This window comes from Brienomyrus brachyistius, chromosome 1, assembly GCF_023856365.1.
Source record: "Brienomyrus brachyistius isolate T26 chromosome 1, BBRACH_0.4, whole genome shotgun sequence".
Classification (NCBI taxonomy): Eukaryota; Metazoa; Chordata; class Actinopteri; order Osteoglossiformes; family Mormyridae; genus Brienomyrus; species Brienomyrus brachyistius.
Window position 1 is genome coordinate 35,455,106 of NC_064533.1, and position 22,991 is coordinate 35,478,096.

At 43.8% G+C, this 22,991-nt stretch overlaps 3 protein-coding genes across 6 annotated transcripts in view; 2 read left to right on the top strand and 1 right to left on the bottom strand.

The window, feature by feature from the left end:
* Positions 1 to 1,338: 1,338 nt before the first annotated feature.
* Positions 1,339 to 10,721, bottom strand: LOC125748725 (desmin-like). 2 transcript variants are annotated; one of them, XM_049025238.1, is made up of 10 exons: positions 10,087 to 10,721; positions 7,456 to 7,516; positions 7,151 to 7,246; positions 6,070 to 6,231; positions 5,755 to 5,880; positions 5,358 to 5,578; positions 4,443 to 4,486; positions 3,553 to 3,635; positions 3,139 to 3,179; positions 1,339 to 2,507 (listed from the first exon to the last, which is right to left on the bottom strand). In XM_049025238.1, exons 1-9 carry the CDS (start codon positions 10,638 to 10,640, stop codon positions 3,165 to 3,167), a joined length of 1,362 nt encoding a protein of 453 aa, XP_048881195.1. In that variant the 5' UTR covers positions 10,641 to 10,721; the 3' UTR covers positions 1,339 to 2,507; positions 3,139 to 3,164. The 2 variants fall into 2 exon arrangements, with proteins under 2 accessions (XP_048881195.1, XP_048881189.1); XM_049025232.1 differs by lacking the exon at positions 3,139 to 3,179.
* A 4,242-nt stretch (positions 10,722 to 14,963) lies between these two features.
* LOC125748796 (aspartyl aminopeptidase) lies at positions 14,964 to 19,772 on the top strand. 2 transcript variants are annotated; one of them, XM_049025426.1, is made up of 15 exons: positions 14,964 to 15,107; positions 15,456 to 15,546; positions 16,009 to 16,097; positions 16,205 to 16,318; positions 16,428 to 16,553; positions 16,678 to 16,802; positions 17,052 to 17,136; positions 17,337 to 17,444; positions 17,679 to 17,756; positions 17,906 to 17,986; positions 18,273 to 18,433; positions 18,833 to 18,872; positions 19,068 to 19,169; positions 19,262 to 19,429; positions 19,523 to 19,772. In XM_049025426.1, exons 1-15 carry the CDS (start codon positions 15,078 to 15,080, stop codon positions 19,571 to 19,573), a joined length of 1,449 nt encoding a protein of 482 aa, XP_048881383.1. In that variant the 5' UTR covers positions 14,964 to 15,077; the 3' UTR covers positions 19,574 to 19,772. The 2 variants fall into 2 exon arrangements, with proteins under 2 accessions (XP_048881383.1, XP_048881394.1); XM_049025437.1 differs by having other exon boundaries at positions 15,008 to 15,183.
* A 1,580-nt stretch (positions 19,773 to 21,352) lies between these two features.
* LOC125731587 (receptor-type tyrosine-protein phosphatase-like N) overlaps positions 21,353 to 22,991 on the top strand; it is a 29,333-nt gene continuing 27,694 nt past the window's right edge. For both annotated transcript variants that reach the window (XM_049005890.1, XM_049005891.1), the window contains exon 1: positions 21,353 to 21,698. In XM_049005890.1, the coding sequence (XP_048861847.1) occupies positions 21,623 to 21,698 (76 nt within the window). In that variant the 5' untranslated portion in view covers positions 21,353 to 21,622. The remainder of the gene's footprint in view (positions 21,699 to 22,991) is intronic.

Below are 22,991 nucleotides of genomic sequence, written 5' to 3' on the forward strand. Positions count from 1 at the left end.
CTCAAGCTGGAAGTGAAGTTTGCATCCTGGTTTCCTTTTCCAAACATGTGCATTGGTGTTTTCTAAATTGCCCAAAGTGTGTGTCCCCTGGCATCACGCCCAGGGCTTCCCCCAGCATGTTTCCTGCCACAGCCTTCAGACAGACCACTGCCCTGTACTCAAAAAGCACTTAAGGAAACCGGAGGGGTAATTAGCTAATTATGTTGCAGATATTCTGTAATTCTTTAAATAATTCAAGTTAAAACAAATTTATTTGTGGTTCATTGGTTATATCCATTTTCACTCTAAGTTGATTAAAAAATCACTTAAAAAGGTTTTACTACTGAACCCACTGTTATTATAATTATTATAAGCCCTAAATGTGTTTTTTAAAATTACCTGTATTTGTATCATGCCAAGAAGCAAAGCAGCCGTTCAACCACACCACCTCACCTGAATACTAATTAATTGGCATGGATTAAAAGAACCTGCTGTGCCTTGTGATGTACTGAGTGTGCTGCCATAGTAAGTGGATGTTTTGTGTATAATTTCTGTTTGCTTTCCTGGGGCTTGTATTGCAAACCTGGATTTCTTGCAGAGCCTGATAACTTATCGGATTTAAGGTAGTCTGGGCTAAATGTAAGTGAAGGAAGATAAAGTCCATTTAAACTGGGGTACCTTACTGTCAATCTGACGAGTTATCCAGCTGAGCACGAGATCCGGCTTCCTGATACAGACCCCTGGTTTTCATGCTCTTTGTCTCGGTATTGGATTCGCATTTATTTATTCGCTCAGCATTCCCAAGGTCGGCTTTGGAACCTCATGCCTGTTTTTGGACTATGGTGATAGATCACAGTTCTGATTTGCTTGCCTTCTTTTTCCACTAACTGATTTGGACCCTTTGCCCGCTTGTAGAGAGTTTCAGAAAGACAGCCGATGCTCCCACACTGTCCTGCAGTGACAACTGGCCACACTGCTGACCTTTCAGTAGGAAAGTGACACATCCTTAGAGACAGTAACTATGCCTGTGTGTAAACATGGAGCCGTATAATTCACTTCAGCTGTACACATAGCAGAAGACGCTGTGCTATTTGAAAAGAATTTTCTGAAATTCGTCCTGGAAAATCAGATTTATATAGGCATATTTAATACAAGAAGGTTGTATTATCGAGAGAATAAATTAGACATAATGCTTATAGCTTGTTAAATTTATAGTAGGAAGAATGAAACATATTATGCCAGATATATCCTGCACCGTTTCTACCATTGGATAATATTCCTGACATTTTCCTGTTTTCCTCAAGGAATCTGACCCCTTCCCCATTTTCTTAGAACAAAGACAAATAGACAGCAACATAATCAGATGATAAATAGCAATGTCTGTGTTTATTATTTACTGGGAACCACAATTTCCCATCCTTGCTCTCATTGGTCAGTTAGATATTCCATTTCATTTTTTCTCAGAACACACCAAATCTCATATGCCTCAAAGATCTATAACTTTTCCCTCAATAATCTCACATTCCCAGAACAATCTTTGCCCACCAGCCCCACACAACAGCCCTCCTTGAGCACAATCAGAATCTTGGCTATCAGACAATAAATTGTGCTGTGACAGGCACACGCTCTGGGTTATGTGCCATAAATATAAACCCCAGCTCTTCTGTATTCATTCTTATACTCAGTATGTTTGGGGGCAGAGCAGAGTAATATGCCGCGGTAACATGGGGCCCCTGTTGTGTCCTCCGTCCTAAACCTGCTGTAAAGCACAGTGGACATCTTAGGCAACAGAAGCAGAGAACGCGTCTGGCAACAGCTTTCTGTTGCGGTAATGATAAAGGTGATGCACTGCAGGGCGGCCATTAAGGTGGCATGCAAAATAGGACGGAGGAGATGTCAGGACTCGGAGTTCATCTCACTGTCTTTTCAAGCTGGATCAGTCTTGGCAGCTTCTTGCTCTGTACTGAAAGTCAGTTGCGGCTAAATCAGCTAAGTTAGCGTGAGCCATTGTTGTTAGAGACTCCGTAGCTAAAGGCTGGCATTCTGCCTTGAGGCTGAAACAACAAACACTTAGAATCGATTCCAATTAGCCAATAGTCCACTTTACACTTGCATTTGTGTGCAGAAAAAAAAAACAGATTTTATGTAGTGTAACATAGTGTCTTAGAGTTAAACGGATATAAAATCTGCACAACTAGGTTATCTGAAGACTAAATATTTATTAGAGGTTTTAAATATTGAAAGATATTAAATATTCTAAGAGTTCAACACACATACAAGCAGTAGCACATTCAGCTGTGACTTACTTTGGTCATATTTCCCGTTCTTTACTTGCTGTTATTGATACCAAGTGATGATTTTATGACTGAGTGATTTACATATGTGCACTAAAGGTTGCATGCTTTTCCTGTTAAATAAAGACCAATTTGGAAAGTGGATGCTTGGTTTATTTAGCTTTTTTTTTCCTGTTTTCTTGCGTCCCTGCCTTACATAATATCCTGTTGGTGCTGTGTGGATTCACTGACGACCTGCAAATAAAAGTAAAGCGTTAGTTGGGTCTAAACCTGATGAGAGAGCGTGCGAGAGAGAGAGAGACCATCAGGCAGAATAAATAGATAGCTGAATGCTTCAACAGAACAACGAACAAACCCGCAGCCAGAGAATCAGCTTTTGAAAGGACCTGACGGTAAATGCCGTCCTCTGTTCTCCCGCCTTCATCCATCATGGCACTGTCAGATCTAAAAGCCCTTCTACAATCTACCTCAGATTAGGATTCAGAATAGAACAATAGGAAGCGGTGTTTCCCCAAACCCAGGTCTAAATGAGACGATAGAGAGCACATGGCTGAAAACCCAGCTGCAAGCTGCTTGTGTACAGGCTCTAAGGAAGTATTCTGGGCACAATACTGCTGATCTACCAAGTGGCACCGCCGAGAATAGCTCTGCAGTAATGGGCGCGGGCTTTCTGGAGCACATGGGTGCTTCACTGAAGCAGACGAGATCTGCACATGTATCAGCTCTCCGGCAGGGTTAAGAACTCTTTAGAATTCACCGTGGGATTTGGTGTTACTCAGAAAGTCCACAAACAGTTGTGGGGGAGTGGAACAGTAAGTACCGGAATAGGATGGGGTACACACGGGTTGAAGTTAACAGAACTTACACAACGACTCTACGAGTCCCCATCTTCTATCCGAAGCTGGCCTGAGTTAAAATAAACCAGCGAAGAGCATAGTGAGTTTTACACAGTAGGCTACCGCCATTATTTTCTCATGCCTTTCTTTTTTTACCGTGCCAACTATCTGTACTGCTGCTGGTTTCCTGTACTGTGCACTGTGACATTTTCTTCAGCAGCTACCTCGTCATTAACCCTTTTCTCTTTCTGCTGTACAGTTGACGTAGAGGTGCCTGAGATAGTGGGTAATTTCCATGAAACAACACACTCTAAGTCTTTGCCTATAGGTGATCCTTCTGGGTTTAACGATGTATTTTGAGCAGAAAACTGCTGCCACATGTGTCTCCAAGCAGGATGAAAGAGACAGGCAGTGAGGCACTGCAGCATCCACAGAGGACTCACCTCACCATCGCGGGTCTCGATGGTCTTAATCAGAACTGTTTTCTTGGAATGGAGCTCCGATGAGCGCTGCTCAGGACTGGTCTCTACAGGGACAGGTGTCCAAAAAGCAAAATATTAAAAAATGCAAAAATGGTAAGTCTTATATTATGTAGCTATTTAGCTAAGAACATACTTGATGATCAAAAAAGTCTTAGCATAAAATAATGTCTGATTACGGTTTCATTATGACAGGAGCAATTGCAAAACTCCTTTCCTCTCAGGTTATATATAGTGTGTTCCTGTTTTTTGCAGTTAAACTCTGTTAGATTTTTTTTTACTTAGATTGAACTATTGAATAAATAAATCCATACAACCACATAAGTTAATTGAGAAGATGCAACATTTTTAATAATCCTATACCAATGTTCCCAAATTCCCCGTTTAGACAATTACGAATAATGAGTTTATGTTATTTCTTGAACAATTAAGCTATAAATTACTCAGGGAAGGACCCGGATGGATTATACCTCACCGGGGTAAGTGGTGTGAGATGCCACTAAATCTTTGTCCCGTTTTTGTTTTTTTGCTGTTTAAAACTAATAATTCATTCAGGCAACAGCTCAGCTTCGGTAATTAAGAGCTCAGCTGAAATCTGCAGACGTTGCGACTTGAGAATCAGGACTGAGCGCCCCTGCTTTACGGAAGGAGCAGAAAGCCAATTAGGTAATAAGCTTTTAAATAGCGACCTCTGGTGGTGATACGATCCACACAACTATACTTTTTCATTTATTCGAAAATGAAATTGAATCTCCCTCACTTAATGAAATCGAATATGAGATGGTGTATATGAACGAACAGCAGTAACACTTTTAGGATGAAGGTTCATTTCTGTAAGGTGTACATGGGCTCACCTCGGAAGCTCAATGTGGAGTAGGCATGCATGGGGATAGCAATCCTGGAGATAACAGAAAAGTAAAGTGTAAAGCGACGTTACGATGAACTGCCTCATCAACATACAGATGTGTCAAATAAATATGGAAAATAGTACATAGATCAGGTGGACAGGTGAAATAGTCATGTTTTTGCTATGATATCAAGGACAATGTATTTGGGGCATCAGTAATCCTTCTAAGGCTGCAGACTTGAATGCATAACAGCAGTGCGACAAGGCTGTCCAATTTCGAAGGGTCCTTCAAATGCAGTCTAGAAATGCGTCCTTCTTTTGCCAAATCATGAGGCATCCACCCGAAGGGTCCTTCGCTACCCAGCATATCCTAAGATTCATTGCGCAGAGGTAAAGTGGGCGTGTCCCGGCTATGAGATAGGAGCGGCGCTTCGTGACTCAAAGGTAAGGGTGGGAACAGCCGGTGACACAAATAGGAAATTATCCGTAGGTTAGACTCTCCCATCTGACAACGCTTTCTGTTCGATCTTCGATAGGTTTCGCCTTCATAGACCGCGTCCTTTGAAGGATTTAGTCACTGGATTTGGACGCAGCCCCCGACACTCATCCTAATCTCTGCACTCACAATTGTCGTCCCTGATTTTTGCACCAGTGTGCAGATTGATTCATTTTCTCTTTCGTTATTCTCCATGTGTCAGCTTTGCCTTTGTTTTTAACTTATTATTGCTATTTTAATGCTGCCCCGTCCATGTTACCACAAAAAAGAAAAAAAAACATCCCTAATAAAACACCCATTCCTTCCTCCATCATCCATGTCATATGCTTCTGTACAGTATTGCATGTACATCGTCTGATAGGCAGCTTTTAATAGCAGCAGATTTGGCACTGTTAGCGGCATCCAGCCTCCTAACACCTGCCTCACCTGCTCTCCTCTCCCTCCAGCAGCTTCCTGTAGGTGGCGATCTCCACATCCAGAGCCATCTTGACATTGAGCAGATCCTGGTACTCCCGCAGGTGCCTGGCCATCTCATCCTTCATGTTGGCGATCTCAGCCTCCAGCCTAGCGATCGTGTCCTGGTATCCACCGGCCTCGCGGCCCGTGCGGTCCTCCATCTCCCGCATCTGCCTCATTAGAGACTCATTCTGTTGAGGAGGAATCAGAGGCAGGAAGATTAGAGGAGCTGGGATGGTGCGGGAAGGAGGGATAGTAGCAACTAGTCGTTAAAAGTGAATGGAGGAGAGGGCAGACTGGAGAGGGCCAGGGTTGGGGTTTGGTGAGGGTGTGGAACCGGAGTGACTGGAGACTCATGGGAACTTACGGTGCCCTTCAGAGAATCGATCTCACAGGTGTAGGACTGGATCTGGTGGCGGAACTCCATACACTCCTGTTTGGCCTGCCTCAGAGCGTCATTGTTCTTGCTGACGGCCTGGTTTAGATCCGAAACCTAAGGGTGGGAAGTGATTTATTGTTCCACTTGAGTCAGATGCAGATCCACTGTATTTGCATGCTTTCACTCCATCAATCATGCACGCAGGCGAGAAACTAGTGTCACATTGTTGCCGGTCACACATCTGCAGTGATGAGGCCCGTTCCAAGCAAACGTGGCTCGCAGCCATTTCCGCTCTTCTCACACCTTGGACTTGTACCACTCCTCAGCTTCTGCGATGTTCTTGGCAGCGATACCCTCATACTGGGCCCGGATGTCCCGGAGGGCTGCTGTCAGGTCTGGCTTGGACATGTCCATCTGGATCTGGACCTGCGTCTCCTGCATTTGGGCCTGCAGCTCACGGATTTCCTGCAGAGAGAGAGAGTTAGGTGTGAGCCTCCAGATTTCTAGTTTCTAGACACATCTTTTATTTATCAGGTTCAGCGTCCCCCCCCCCCCCCCCCCCCCCCCCGGAGGTGAGCACAGATGGAAGTGGGTTTATTCTATTTAAACTATCAGTGTAAGTGGAGCGTTCATCTACAGCAAGTAGAGCGTAACAGCGGCAAATGAGCATTTTGTCCATCATCCCACAACTATGTGCTGCTCCCTCAGCATTTAATTATAGCCCTACATGTGCCTGGTGCTGTCTCACTGCTCCTTGAAACAGAGAGTAAGCAAACGGCAAAAAAAGGAAATAAATGAAAGCCTCGAGAAGTCTGGGAGATGAAAAGGATCTTGCCCTTGTGCTTATTGTCTACCTAGGCTATTTGTGTGTCTATTTGTGTCTATGTACCCCCAGCTTGACAAGGTTGGCGGGACCGTAAGCATCATGTTCGTTGAATTTCCTAACATAATCAGTTCAATAGAATCTCTATACACCTTAAACATTTGGTACAACCTGTATCAACTACAGAAGTTCTCAGATGATACGGAATTTGCGGGTGCATTACCTTCAGTAACAGAGTCAATCAAATGTGCTGCTTTCAATTGTGTGTGTTTGTATGTATATTTATGCTCAAATTCATAACATCACATCCCCAGCATTTTGGGCTTTAATTCCTGCCTCTACATGGCATTAGGTTGCTTGTTCTCCCTACTGTACTATATGTTGCGTGGATTTCCTCCCACAATCCAGAACCATGCAATTCGGTCAACTGGCTTCTCTGAATAATGGATCAAAGATGAATATTTGGATTGATGGATGGATGATAGACACATTTGTCTTTAGACTGACAGGCAGTTCAGAAAACATCTTAAGGGGCATATATAGGACAGACAGGTATCTAACCTCTTCATGGATCTTCTTGAGGAAGTTGATCTCCTCCTGCAGAGTCTCAATGCGCCTCTCCAGGTCCAGCCTGGCCAATGTGGCAGCATCTACATCCTATCAGAGGTGAATGTGTAAGATCATCTAGATAATTAGAGCACTGAATGTATTTTCTTTGTTTTACTTATGTGTTATGTTTATTAAAGTATAAGAACATGGAGAAATCACTGACTGAAGTGCTTGATAGTGTAAATAGTATTTATGCATATTATCTATTATATTCATATTGTTATAAATCCTTATAGTGCCAACATCTTAGACCTTACCGCTCTAAAGGCAACCAGATTACTCTCTGCCTCCTCTTTCAGATGGATCTCCTCCTGCAACCTTCAGATCATTGGGAAGAAAATAAAGGCAGCTTCAGTTGATAAAGGCCATTCATAAGTACAAGGTTTATGACTCCTTGTGTCTCTTCACAAATCTGCAGCACATTCAGCTCTCTAGAGCTGCTGCTGTGTGCCGGTAAGGAGAAGGTGGTTAGCATGGGCAGCAGAATTACTTTCTCACCCCACAGGAGAATGGGAGTGATATTATGGAGCTGTGTATCTCTCACCAGTACCCAACGACCGATCAGGTGTCTACAGTCAGGAGGCGTTTATTCAGCAGACAGATCAGATTCCCTGACCATCTGGCCCGTCTTTCTCTATAGTGCAGTCATGCTAATTATAACCCCTGGTCACAGTGGACAGTATAAAGGTGTCTTCCTCTATACCTCGTCTCCGTCCATCTTTCTTTGGCACCGGCTATCATATGCTTCAGTGCGGGTCAAAGCCCATGTGGACTAGGCCAGCTTCACCGCCGGCGCCGACGGGGGGGTCAGAAGATGTCTAGGTAATCAGCCATCTTGCCCGTGCCAGGATATATATCACTGATCAGCCTTATATTATGCATGTTTTTAAATCTATCTCTTAAAACAACAATAGTGTATGGAGCTTTTACAATGAAACAGCCTGCAAATCTACTTCCCAGAAACACATCAGCATTTATAATCGTTATATTCTGTCACTGCTAAGTCTTCCGTTCCCCTTTCTTTGGTAGAGAATAAGAGAGCAAGACGGAGAGTAAGATAGGCAATGCTGTCATTCCTCATCCTCACTTCCATTCACTTCAGCCGCTTCCTTTTATGGACTTCCACCATGGCCACTCAAGCACAAACATTTTCCAGAGCCTGAAGAAGGAAGTATCTGGGGTTTGGGCCAGAGATGCAGCCAACTCCCAAATAGGAAGTGAGCCCTGAGTGCTGTCATGGTGATGATGATCAGTTGTGCAGCCATGGGTTTTTCATTGAAGTGGTAACAGCCTGATTTTAGAAACACATGCAGGACAACTGAGAGTCAACACAGCTTTGGGAATATGCCCTTGAGTCATTGCCGTGTTCGTTTAGTTGGGACCTTGTTCAGGTGTGGAACATTTTGTCAAAGTTCACTGGTTTTGTGTTGCTTTGAGCTTTGTCGTATGCAAGTACATTTTGGGGACATGGTGTAGCTCTGTGGATTGGGACTTTGTGCCTATGATCAGAAGGTTTCTGGTTGAAATCAGAGAGTCATGTCAGAAATCAGAGAGTGATGTCACCATTGGGCCCTTAATGCCTATTTCTCCAGGGGCATTGGATGCTGGTCTATCCTGCTTTGTGGCCCCCAATCTTTCTCTCACTTGTATACATGTCTGTGTGTCTCTTGGAGAGAAAGATGAGATTGGGGGAAACTATTGAATTTCCCCAGGAATAAATTAATCACTGATTAAAATACTGCTATTCTATTAGGGAGTAGAGGAAAGAAACTACTGTGCTGCCAGACCCAAAAACTTCAAAAACAGATCTAGTGATGTCATTAATGGAGGGACAAATGACATCCACAGTAAAATACCTGACATATAAAGTGAAGCACCATAGGGAACAGCAATGCTCCCTGACACCTGCACATAAACACACGTACTGCACATACAGCAATAAACACCTGCACATAAATGCATGTACTGCACATACAGCAATAAACACCTGCACATAAATGCATGTACTGCACATACAGCAATAAACACCTGCACATAAATGCACGTACTGCACATACAGCGATAAACAAAGGCACATGCACAACTGTCACGCTCACAGGCAAGGTGACAGGGAGTATTTTTAGAAAGAAAGAAAACCATAGCGGCAAATGATCATAGAAGATACAACAAAAATAGCTTTTAGCCATGGGAGCTGGTAATGGGACATGCTGCATGAGCAGTTGTAGCAAACAATAAGAGAGGTTTTGTTCCTCCCTACATTTATCATTCAAAGATCTACATACATTTATCTCTGAATGATGACTGAATGTATGCAGTTTTTACCATTGATTTACCACTGACCATTGACTACATTTTGTAATTATTAAGCATTAAGCCTAATTTTGCCTTTAATCATTCCTGGAAAAAAAAATCAATTTTGTGAGTAGTCCTGCATTAAACCTTGAGTAGAATGAAATTAAGACACTTACCTACACTTCCTTTTCTTAGCTCATCACTTCCCTTTCTGCACCCTACTTTCAGGAAGTTTAAGTAGGATCGTGGGGCTGTGGGCTACTTGGCCTCATACACCATCTCATATTCAGGTTACATAACACCCTGATCTGTGAGTGTATTACTCTTTACATTGACCAACAATCTCAAATATACAGCAGCACAGGATACTGTGATAGCCCCAGGATGCTCTCACATCCATGCAAGGGTCATGACTGGTTTGTGGTACAGCAGGGATGTGTATCAGGTTATAATGGGATCTCTGGAGCCACTCACTGATATACTCTTGGTTTTGCAAAAGGTGACATGACTTTTGAGAGTTGATGCTCAATGTCTTCTTCCACTTTTGAGTGTATCTTCCCTCCCACCTCTAGTGCACCCTCACTCCTGCTCCTCACCTGAGTTTGAGTTTCTGAAGGTCGTCTGCCAGGTTGTCCCTTTCCACTTCAACACGGGATCTCTGATTGGTCAGAGCCTCAATCTGCCTGCGCAACTCCCGCATCTCCTCCTCGTATATGTCGGCGATGCGTGTGGGCTCGCGGCTGCGCAGTCGATCGATCTCCACTACCAGGGCCTGGTTCTGCTGCTCCAGGAAGCGCACCTTCTCGATGTAGTTAGCAAAGCGGTCATTCAAGTGCTGGAGCTCAGCTTTCTCATTGGTGCGAGTAGCGAGGAAATCCTGGTTCATGGCATCGGCAAGACTGAAGTCCAGGGTCTCCCCCAGACCGGCATAGCGGGAGGCAGGCAACCCGAAGCTGGAAGAGGAACGATAGCTGGAGTAGATGGGCGAGGAGGTCTTGGTCATCTCGTAGACACGGGATGACATATGGGAGGCACCGGAGGAACCCCGGCCGGGAAAGACGCTACGCACTACGGATGGAGACATGCCGGAGCCGAAAGTGCGGCGGTAGGAGGAAGACGACTGAGAGGCAGAGGAATAGGATTTACTCATGGTGGCGGCTTGCTGGCTGGTGGTCTAAGCTGGATGAACTGAGGAGGGTAACAGAGTGAGGAACTGTAGCTCCAGCTCTGGCTATTTGTAGCAATGTCCCCTTCCTCCCTCCCCTTCAGGCTTCCTTAATCTCTTTGCCGCCCACCCCCTGCTTCAGTTCTCACCCACCCTGTTCCCTCAATCCCCACAGTCAGCTGTCATAGTCATACTGGTTCACAACAGACAAGAACTCGGGGCTGCCCCATCAATCATGAGGAACAGGATATAGTTTGGCCTGGGAAAAAATATGGGGACAGTGAAGTAGGTCCTGTAACTTCATTGGCGGTATTGGATATAGTGTATTTTAGCAGCCAATGCATTAGCTTGTGTTTGAGAAAGAGAGTCTGCTAAACCTTTCTTGTGAAAGTTTAAGGCCAACAACATTATAAAGTTCTCTACAAGCCATGAAGAAAACAAAGGATGGGAAGAGGCACTGTGCTGTAAGGCATGGCTCACTGATTAAGAAAAACTACAGTATATGTCTACATGGGATATATTACACATAGAATCACACACACACATGATGCATTGCAGACATGGTTTGACAAATGTAAGGTCTAGTGAATCAATGAAATGAAGATGAACAAACCAAGCTGCAGACAAAAAGACGACCTTTTGTCACGTTTCTGGATACTGATTTGACATCACAGCATTGCAATGTGAGCGTGAGGTGCCTGTAGCCCTGGGACCTGCTGTCATCCTCGCAACATCTACACAGCATTCCTCTCCGCGGGGAGGTCTGAGTAACCTTCCTTAAAAAGGAAAGGTATCAGCCGAGGATAGCCGAGTGCACCCTGAAGCAGTGCGCTGCCCACGGAGCAGCGCGCATTACGCTGCCCCGCCAGGATAAACAGAGTGCTGCTGATGATTATGTCATTCCAATCCGGGAATTACGTGGCATTTAAACAAACAGGAGAGGGGCTCCATAACTGAGACCATCTGCTGAAGGCCTATAGTCTTCTTAGGGGGCTACGAATCGCTGAAGGTCCTAGAATTTTAGGGATGACCAGTAACTATAGCTGAAATAAAGCAAGCTCAAGACCTTAACCAGGATAAGCAATTATCCATCCATCCATCCATCCATCTATCCACCCATCCATCCATCCATCCATCCATCCACCCATCCTTCTGTCCATCCACCTGTCAGTCCACCCATCCATCCATCCATCCATCCATCCATCCATCCTTCTGTCCATCCGCCTGTCAGTCCATTCATCGATCGATCGATCCATCCTTCCATCCATGTTCCACCTGTTCATTCAGAATCAAAGAACATGAAGAAGAAAAAAACTATAAATTGTTTGGAAGCCCAGCACCATTCAAATAATGTATGATAATGAGAATTCATTTTAAGAAATGAATGTTTGTAACTTACAGGCTATTGGGACTTTTTAGAATGAAGATGCACCAAAAATCTACAGTAATACCCAGAATGGTTCTGCTACATCTGTGCTGTATAGTAATGGGATTGTTCTTGTATTTCGGGCCCATTGCCCTGGTATCCAGTCCTCTGCACTGCTTTCGGTGGACCTTGGGGCTCCAGGAGCCCCTCATCCAGCCAGCCGCCCCAGGTCCCCGGGTTTCTCTTCTCAGGTGCATTGATTGATAGAGTTGTATTAAATTATAGTAAAGTATATTTAAACACAGTTTTTGCAAACTTCACTGTTGCCTCCCTGCAACATCCTTCAAAGTCAGCTGTTGAATCCTACCGTTTCAAAACACAGTTCGGAATCCTATCTCAATGTCATGCTCCTTCAGTGCTGCAACAGTCTAAGTAACTTTTTAACAGCTTGCATATCACACTTATACACTGGTTAGTTTACTTCACACGGCCACAAATGGGTTACTGAAGTTCCCGCATCAGTGTTCAGAAAGGCTGCAAAAAGTATGAAACAATACTGTAAATGTGTAAGGGTTAGACTTCAATAGATAGACTCTAAAGAAAGTTTTACTGTTCACAGCTGCTGGTGTCACTGCTATATATAGACTTACAGACTAAAAAGTGTCAGCACTTTGACTCTCTGGGACTTCTCAGGGAGGGATAGGGACTGACAAAGGATGTAAACACCGCCACCATCAGCGGCAGCCAAACCTTTTCCTTTCATTCTTTCTCATTCTCATCATCATCTTCCAGCCGTGCCTTTTGCCACTATATAAGGCAGAGGGACTGAAATGGGAGTTCTGTACACGTCATGGGTTCTGTGAAGGAAAGCAGATAAAAGCAGATTCTAATGAATGAGAGTGAATCTCACTTGCGTTGAGCAACGGGGCTCAAAGTAACGCCTGTTTAGGAATTTCCTTGAGAAACTAAAGCTCAGCATCTTCGGCATCTCACTGTTGTTTTGCTCAAGAATCCAGATATTTAAACGTTATGAACTCTTAACATGAAATGTCGACTAAAAGCCTACGAATGATTTGTGTTATTTACGAAGTGATGTAATGATATGAAAAATCCCACAAACTATTATGTGTGCATATATAACTATAAATAGTCACGCCTTCAAGATATATAACTTGACATAAATATTTATATGAAGTAAAAAATAATAGGGCTGAGATGCAGCTCTCTGCTGGAGGAAGGCAACATATGGCTCATGATAGCGATCATTTTCATGTGGAATGGACTCCGTGAGCCGCCACAGCAATATCTTCTTATCTCCCTGAGCCACAGCTGTGGAACGACAGTGATATTCTCCTATGATATTGTTTTCCAACCCAGTCCTTGGGGACCCCCAGACAGTCCACGTATTGGCTGGGAGGGAGCAAAAATGTGGACTGTCTGGCAGAGAGCTGAGAGGGAGCAAAAATATGGACCGTCTGTGCGTCCCTAAGACCTTAGCTGGGAAACACAAGACAATGCAATCACCAGAAAGCTTAAAATCACAGAGATACCTGTCAGTAGAAACCGCATGCTTGTGTTTCTCACTCAATCACATAGGAACAATAATCATGCCCTGACTCTGAAGAGAGACTCCTAAACTCATGAAATTAAAGTTAAGTGGAGCTCTTTTTGGATGTCTTGAGCCAATAGCTGAGCCAACAATCATTAAACTGGGCTGGAACAAGGTCATCCCTTTGAGTACCCCAGCATGCATGGGACAGGGAGACAAAGGGCAAACAGCCAGGACTGTTTAACTCTTCAGCTGCTGCTTTGCTGACATGCTAGCACAGCAGATATTAGGGACATACCTTGTACAATGCAATTAAAGCACACGTTCTTCATTGATCTCAGGCCTACCTCTGATATTAGTAAAGCCCACACTGTTGGAGTAATACTGACCACGGTATGCCAAGACTGTACTGTAAAATAAACTTCTAATGTAAAACGAGATCAATGTCTACCGTGGTAATGAATGATTTTCCCTAGAGACTCTGAGTGAAGCACAGGAGCAGATTGACTATGGGCTTTCATCCTCTTACCTCATAAGCAGATGTTACCGCCCCCCATAGACCCTGACAACACCACCAGTTCAAAAGTGACAGATGGAAAGAAAGCAAAGAAACTCAGTGAATTTTATCCAGTCTCTGTCATTACAGAGAGATGAGTGCTTCTGTATTTACATATAAGAGCTCTTTTATGAAGACGTCGATGATGAGTAACATCTTTGCATTTTTAAGAATCGCCATCAAATTATTTTTTGTTTTTTAGGTGATTTAGAGGAAATGTATGCAACTTATAACTTAATCTTTAAGCAATCTGGTTCCCATCTGGTTTATTCATAAACTAAATACGAACTTTTCACATTTTCAATAGAGTGGTCTTTATTATTGGCTTAAATATTCAAATGTTTTTGCAGTAAATAAATCTGAAGTAATTTATGGTGTGTGTCACAATACATACTGTATATGCATATATTTCAAAAAGGTCTGATCTCTGGAAAGTGGCAAACCAAGAGTGAACAGTATGATTATGCGTTGGGGTGTATTTGAAGCAAAAATAGAAGAGCAGAATGTCTGAAGCAGGGTTGGACTATGTTCAAAATTCAGATGTCATAAAATCACATGTATATTATTCTATAACGTAGTGTGTGTGTGTGTGTGTGTGTGTGTGTGCATGTGCCCATGGATATCGAAATGGATATCCAAAAATAAATCTGCGAATGGGTTCCCTTGATAGATCGGGGGGGGGGGGGGGGGGGGGGTTCAGACCTGTTATTTTACTACGTAACCATGTGCCTGTGCTTCCCCCGTGTTGTACCCCCCTGCCAGCAATCCGACCATGACATCCATAGCTTCTAATGAACTATTTTTAGGATTTGTTGAACCACCTCTCCAGCAGGGGGCGGATAGCAAGAAATTTGGTAGCATACAGAGCAAGGAGACTCTCTGCCGTTGTTTCCCCTTTTTTAATCTGTGAGCTAGTTCCGATTTTCTCTTTCTTTTTTGCTGGTTAAGTGTATGGTTCGATGTGCTTTAACTTTAATGCACGTAAGTGAGATTATAACATCATCTATACTATCGTTTTCATATAGGATCGTATCGGTGCTCTCCGATGTATTTCTAGGTAAATCGGGTTGTATTTCTGTCTCATAGACGAAATTGCTTAACATGATTCATTTCCGAATAGCGAAAACATTTAAGATATGTTTTCAGATGACGAATCCTTTGCTATAGCTGTCCATTATAGCTAGACTGCGAAACAGTTGAGTAATTTAATCTTAATTCGTTTATAGATATTTCTGCTCGTGAACAATAACTATTTACAAATCCACTTTTAATTACATGTAAGTTTATAACCCATCTGCCTCCGCATGCCATCTTTTTTCCCCTCAACAGTCGACAATTATGAAGCCCTCTAAAGAAGCCATACAAAATGCAGCCAAAGAGTTTCTACACTTCGTGAATGGCGGAGTTTCGCCCTTTCATGGTACAGTGACCCGAAGCTGATCTCCAGTCGTTGCCGATCAAAGGCGCCTACAAGGATTTGTAGTTACTTACGAGGAGAGCAGGAATACTTTAATTTACACAAGTATACTACATTGGACGTGTACGATATACATTACAGCTAAATGTGATTTCAGTTTCATGTTATAAATGTTGGAGGTGAATGTTTAGTTTGTCCTGGCGTCTGCTGCTTTTATTTCTTGTGCATGGTCTTTGTGTAACGATCGTGTGCTGTTTCTCATGTGGACATTGATACTGAGGTCTAGCTTGACAGATACAAGCTGATTAGACAGCTGACAAGATGGCCAAAGTTTAACCTCGTCACTTAATCTTAATCTTAACACGAGCTAGTACTGCTAAGGATTTTTTCTAATCACGTGTCATAATAAGGAAGATCTGCATTTAATTTCCTGGCGTATCAGCCCTGCTCCTCTCTGATTCGCAGTGGTGGAGCAGTGCCGCTCCCGGCTTCTGGGCGCTGGCTTCACGGAGCTGAAGGAGGCTGATCACTGGGACATCAAGCCAGCCAGCAAGGTCTGTGTGCCTGTAACTCTCCCCAGAGCTCAATTAATCTGCTGTCAGCTATTGGTTCTAATGCTCAGATCAGTGTGAGATGCTTTCTGCTTTCTGCCTATATGCAGTACTTTGTCACCAGAAACTTCTCCACTGTCATCGCCTTTGCTGTGGGTGGCCTGTACCAGCCTGGCAATGGGTTCAGTATGATTGGAGCGCACACTGACAGCCCTTGTCTGAAGGTGAGGACAGGCATGGAAACTTCTAATGTTTGGAAATTAAGGATGTGATAGAAAGTCGTAATTACTGTGGAGTGGAGGTGCATTCGCCCGTGTGCGTGTCTGTGCGTAGGTGAAACCACGCTCCAAGAAGACGCGGCAGGGCTGCCTGCAGGTTGGCGTGGAATGCTATGGTGGAGGAATCTGGAATACATGGTTTGACCGGGACCTGACCATCGCTGGCCGTGTCATGGTCAAGGTACGGCTAAGGATTGTGGTCATTATGGGGCGTGTGTGTAGTGTCGGTGGGCTTCAGCTTGTCCTCCATTTGTCACCATCTGCTGTGTGCCTGTTTCTGCGCGTTGCCTTGTTCCTCATGCCAGAATGGTGAGCGCCTCGTCCATCGGCTGGTGCACGTGCCTCGTCCGCTTCTCAGGATCCCCCATCTGGCTATTCACCTTCAAAGGGACATTAACGACTCTTTCGGCCCCAACAAGGAAAACCACTTGTGAGTAAAGGAGCAGAAGCAGATTAGGCAGCTTTTCATTGCACTTTTTTTTGTATACTTGGGCAAAAACAAAATAGGCCCAATTGCACAACATTAAGTTTCGGTTCTTTTTTTTTTTTTTGGACGGGAGAGTATGTACTGTTTTTTTTTTTTTTTTTAAGTATCAGAAGTTTATTTTTTATATCAGTGCTCCAACTTTACTGCTGTCTGTGTGGTTCTGATCCATCCCTGTACCTCCCACTCTGTCAGAGTGCCCATCCTGGCCACTGCCGTGCAGGAGGAGCTGGAAACAGGTTCTGCATCTTCTGGAGATGCGTGCGGCGCCTCCTGCACGGTGAGCAGCGGTTTTGCAAACTGCCGTCTAACTAGCGAAAACACAGGCCACCCATGCATCATCTGTGGGAAGCAATGTACAAGCAGGCTGCGAGGCGCCATTTGCTATCAGTCAGGGGTAAAAGTAAGCAGACTGCGATCCCCTACGGTCTTCCACTTCCTATTCCTGCCATTGTCTTTCTCCTCCTTTCCTTATGTCAGGCGGAGAAGCACCACTCTGCACTGATCCAGCTCCTGTGTACAGAGCTGGGCGTGCAGCCCGAATCTCTGCTGGACTTTGAGCTTTGCTTAGCTGATACCCAGCCAGCGGTGAGTCCCAAGACATCTGTTGTGTTTTTTATCTTATTTCTCTGGGGCTTAAAGTATAAAACAGCTTAACACCTGAGGCATTGGATAGAACATATTACTTACTGTCATTTATTGCGATATACCTTCTCATCCTGCAAAAATGTTTGTTGAAGTACTATTGCATCAATGTAACGTAGTAAATGGGTGAATTATATTAAATTAGTTGAATTTTGCTCGTCTGTATGTTTTGTGCAGGTCCTGGGTGGCTTATATGAGGAGTTTATCTTTTCTCCCCGTCTGGATAACCTGCACAGCTGCTACTGCGCCTTACAGGTGATGCGCTCCTCTCCCGTTAACACAGTGCCCGCGAAGCACCTGCTATTCTGATTATGTAATGCTTTGCAAAAGACCAGCATGGAAACTTGTGCCCTTTTCAGCTGGGGCGTCAGAGAATTTATGTCTCCTTTATCGGTCTGCTGCAGGCCCTGATAGAATCCTGCCTGGAGGATTCTTTAGCCAAGGACCCCAACGTCCGCATGGTGACCCTCTTTGACAATGAAGAGGTTAGTTTGCTCCCTGGCAAATTCAGATCACATCGCGGAGGAGGCTCACCTTCCATGGCGTTCGGTTTTGGTTTTGTTGCAGTTATGAGTAGGGTTGCAAAATTCTGAGAATTTTCCTTTAATTCCCAGTAATTCCCATGGAAAGTTTCCAACTTGGAATATTTTCAAAATTCCCCAGCACAACTTCCCATGGAATGGGAAGTTTCTGGAAATTTTCTACTCCTATGCAACCCTACTTATAAGAGGCTCCTCTTCCATCCCTGTCCCCCAATCCTGCTTCCCAAAGGTGGGCTCAGAGAGTGCCCAAGGGGCCATGTCCAACCTGACGGAGATGGTCCTGCGACGCCTGGCCTCGACACCCCAGAACCTCACTGCTTTCCAGGAAGCTGTTCCTCGTTCCTTCCTGATCAGTGCTGACATGGCCCATGCCCTCCACCCCAACTACCAGTCAGTCTCTCCTTCCGTTACTGGTTGACCAGTGACCCATTTGATTTTTAAGTCAATCTAAGGATCCATTTTCTATATTTAGAATATTCAGTTATTGTGAAAACTCAACGCATTTTAGTTGGAGCTCCGTAAGTATCTGTGTACTGCTAACTGTTAGATTAAGAAAACTAAGACTGAAACAGGAAAAGACCGTTTTGTAGTTAAGAACATTCATTGTTTACTGGATTGTTCCAGTAAAATAAAACTGTAAACATGTTCATTCAGTTTAGTAAAATATGAAATATATATCCTGATAGATTACTTATTTAGACTTATTGTCTAACCTTATTGATTGTATCTGGGTTAATGTAAAATTTCTCTGGTTTTAGCTGTTTGATGTGTGTTTCTTTTTAACTCCAGAGAAAAACACGAGGATAATCACAGACCAGCCTTCCATAAGGTATTTCATGCTTTTTTTTTGCATGTTCTTCGGGAATAATGGAATCGAAAGGGCGTTAAGGGGAACATGTTTGTATCAAAGGCCTCCTCTTACCTGCCCTCTTCTGGTTTTTTGCATGAGTTCTGTTTCTATATTTTGGATGATATTGTCCAGACATGTAGCCTCAATGTCTGAATGCCTTCCCTCATCCTCAAGGGGCCTGTTATCAAGTTCAACAGTAATCAGCGCTATGCTACGACAGCAGTGACGGCCTCGATATTGAGAGAGATAGCTGCCCAGGTCGGCATCCCCTTACAGGTAAGGCAGTGTTCGGGGTCCCCCGGCTGCGGTGTGAGGTAACTTGGCAGAGGCATGTGTAACGACACTTGGAATAATCCTCCGCGCTGCAGGATGTGCTGGTTAGGAATGACAGCCCATGTGGTTCCACCATCGGGCCCATTCTGGCAGCCCGACTTGGCATGCCTGTTCTGGACTTGGGGTGTCCCCAACTGGCCATGCACTCCATCAGAGAGATGTGCTGTACCTCTGGGGTGCTACAGACCACCCAACTTTTTAAGGTATTCCACCGCTACCACCATCACATACCTGTGTAGTAGTAGGTTATGAGCTGGGCTCATAACTGTAACATCCCTCACGCCTTGTTTTCCCAGGGCTTCTTTGAGCTCTACCCCACAGTCCGGAGCATGGTGACGGTGGATTAGTGGATGCTGCTCCTCCAGGCCACTTGTTTGACCTTGATGAGGTAGTCATGGAAACAGTCTACACTCTGGAATTGTTTGCACTACCCTCAGTCTCGTAACCCCCCTCTCTGCCAACCTTTCGGTCATGATTTACTGAAGCAGAGTCAAATTCTTCATCTTTTAAACTGATTTTATATCGATTAAAGAGAATGGAAATCTTTTTTCTGAGTCTTTTTTCAACAAATAGATGAGCTAAAGCTCAAATTAATGGAGCAGGAGTAACCAAAGATAAGCAATCTAGAAACGGTGGTGTATACAGTAAGTGGCCATGTTAGTGTACCACACTGAGTACTGAAAATCATCTGAACAAAGGATTCCCAACCTGCAAAAATTTCATGACAAGGAAGAACAGCCGGAGGGTAACAGCAGGTCAATCAGCAGTTTCATAACTTTAGCCGTTTCCATTTTTTCCCACATGAAATCAGAACCAGGGTCGGTCAATCCTATTGGTGACAGGCGGCTGCCGGGGAAACCAGCAGGTCAATTTGCCTCAGATGGGGGGGCCACTGGCGGTGATGCTCGCCCTAGGACACTAGGCAAGGCCCGAAACTGAACAGAACGTGCGAACATGGGGGGCAGAGCCAGCACCATCACTTAACCCCAAAAAATGATGCAGGCTGGGTAGAGCTTTTCAATTGTTTAACGAGTGTATCAATAACACTACAGGCACAAACACTAACAGAATATTGAACCCCAGGAAACACGTACCGTTCACACACCACGGTATGATAGTAACTCCCTGAACCTGATTTCAACAGGCAACGAATTTACCGACATAAAGAAAATCAGCATTTTCAGTAACTGCCAGGTCATGTCACCCATACAACGTTCTGGAGAAGCCTCTGCTAATAAACAAATGCAACTAAAATCCTTTTTTCGGATGTTCATTTTCTTTGTTAAAAAGTAGATACACTAATTCTTCAAATACTGTGGGAAAGTTGCCAACTCCACCACACACAACACAACGTTCGCACTCAACCAGACAACTAGTTAGGTGGATTAGTAAGGGTTTGAAAATGCAAGCTTGAGCGTAATTTTGGTTTTAGCGAATTATCCTGGGCCGAGTTATATGTTAGTATTTTGAAAATAAAAATGTAATGAAAATAAAAACCTATATAACATATATAATTGAGGGGACTGGGTAGTCCATCTGAGGGGGGGTCTGGGGACCCTGGGTTGTATGGGGACCTCTAGTCTAGACAACTAATTAACTAAAATAATTAATATTCTGAACGCGAATGAATCAGTAAGGGAAACCGAAATGCACCAAATTACTCCAGTAATTTCGAGTTCTTACTTTACCGATATGTATTCTATCCCTGCGTCGCTGTGCCTTTTAGTCGTTTGACTCAGTGAGTATCTATAAAACATCAGTAATATCTTATTGCAATTACATAAAGTCTGATCAATTACAGATTAAAAGTACTCAAATGTTACTCAGAATTAAATTTTGTATCTTGTTCTCTACGTCAGCTGTCTCCTGTATTCCCTTGAATGGCTGAAATCTTGGCTGCAAGGTCTTGCCAAGTTACGGGTGAAAAAGACCAATTGCGTGTTTTCACCTGGTTCAATTACCTGTGTTATTTAAATATGGAGTTATCATCCCTCTGCCTACATGCTTCAGCCTCAGCGAGCGTTCTCATCGCAATCGCAGTACGGTATCTGACCCATCCCCACTCCATTCATTCTCGCCTTCCTGGGGTGGTGACGTCATTGCGGGTCTCCGCCGAATAGGGATCAGCTACGAAAAAAGATGGAAAGCGATGCTGCTGGAGATCCCTGCTGCTGATCCGCAGCGCCGTATCCTCGCTTCCGTACATGTCACCTTTCCGCTCCCCCCCCCAGTTCTCATCTACACACACTAGTGTAGCGGATTCTTTTCTTTTCCTTGCCAGCACCAAGCTCCTGTAGCCTCTGACACCTGTTTAATAATATTAATGTTTGGACGGGAGTGAAAAACGACATCAATAAAGGTGTGTCCCGTGGCACCTATCCTACAACGGAGGTACCATGAAGCGATCGCGGATATGGAGTGCTCTGTGTTTAATGACCATTTGGTACCAGCTTGGGATGTCAAGCAGATACGGTAAGACTAAATATCTTAAATCGATGTGCTCTTTCCATTTGCGTCCACCATGCCTTTTCCATAACAGTTGCCACCTCCCTTACAACCATCGTGCGGTTTCAAACCGATGTGCCTCTTAAAAATATTAATCTACCAGTTAAGTAAAATGTTTTCTCTCTTTTTATATTGGCGACGAGGTTCACGTGGAGCGCACTTTGCTTTCTTACATGTAAAAACATTACACGCTTATTTGTGCGGCTTGAACCTCTGGGAACATCTCTAACGCGCCGAAATTCTCCTGCCGAAAACAATCCGTACTTTAAAAGGTTCATGCGCATCATTTTTTCCAGTGTTGATTGCCGCAGTGAAAATAACCTACAGGTTTTCGCAAAAAAAACTTACACGCGCCATCCAGAATTAATATATATGTTACACTTAATGTGAAAATACATTTGCGTCATCGATGTGACAGAGCGAGCGGTTGGGTGCCGTGCACAGTCCGTCATCGGAGATAATATATTTCATATTGGCATGAAAATAACAATGGTTATTATTATTGTTATTATTATTAGTCTTCTTCTTCTTGATATTATTATCATTATTATTATAATAAACAGTGCGCACAAATGGAGTAACTCTGAAATCCACAGTTAATTAGACTGATTTTTAGCATTTCCAGTGCGCAGTAAAAAGAGCATACTGTCCGTATTCCAGCAGCGGCCATCGTACTGCTTCACCACACTTGCTTTGTGGACATTACTACAAACTTCATTGTGTTCGTATTATTATGGAATAAGAGTTTGGGAATCGTGAGAAAAACAGCAGAGCATTCATTTTAGTCTGGGCTAAAGGCGGCTCTATCACGACAGTGGAGCACATTCCTCATCTCTGTGTTTATATGCTATTATTATGATTTATGATGTGCAACGATATTTTATGTAATTCCTCATTATGATGGAAGAAGTTACGATGACTATCAACGAGAATAAAACTGCAATCATAAAACTACCTGGTACCGTAGGTTGTAAAAGCACGTAAGGTTACATTTCTGTTTGTAGCCTTGTAAATGCTGACAGACCTGGAGGCCGATGATAGTCGCGTCTTGGCTCAGTTTACACACGATAGGCACCTGTATCAGGCTGCGTGATGGAGAGATTTAATGCTCAGTGCAAAGTTGCGAGGAAACTGTTTCTTTTCAGTACCATGGAGAGCACCAGGCAAGCTGCCATTTTATTTGTTAATAATTCATTAAACTCTTAGATAATGCCATATTATTATGTAGCTGGATGTATGATTAACAATTCCGGGTAACTG

Bases quoted from the DNA above. Each gene is read 5' to 3' on its own strand.
- LOC125748796 (XM_049025426.1), top strand. From the start codon at position 15,078: ATGGTTCGATGTGCTTTAACTTTAATGCAC. The intron at 16,803-17,051 runs GTGAGTAAAGGA...CCACTCTGTCAG, and splicing joins CCCAACAAGGAAAACCACTT to AGTGCCCATCCTGGCCACTG. The intron at 18,873-19,067 runs GTATTTCATGCT...CTCATCCTCAAG, and splicing joins ACAGACCAGCCTTCCATAAG to GGGCCTGTTATCAAGTTCAA.
- LOC125748725 (XM_049025232.1), bottom strand. From the start codon at position 10,640: ATGAGTAAATCCTATTCCTCTGCCTCTCAGTCGTCTTCCTCCTACCGC. The intron at 7,247-7,455 runs GTAAGGTCTAAG...CACCTCTGATAG, and splicing joins ATCTGGTTGCCTTTAGAGCG to GATGTAGATGCTGCCACATT. The intron at 3,636-4,442 runs GTGAGCCCATGT...CTGTCCCTGTAG, and splicing joins CTCCACATTGAGCTTCCGAG to AGACCAGTCCTGAGCAGCGC.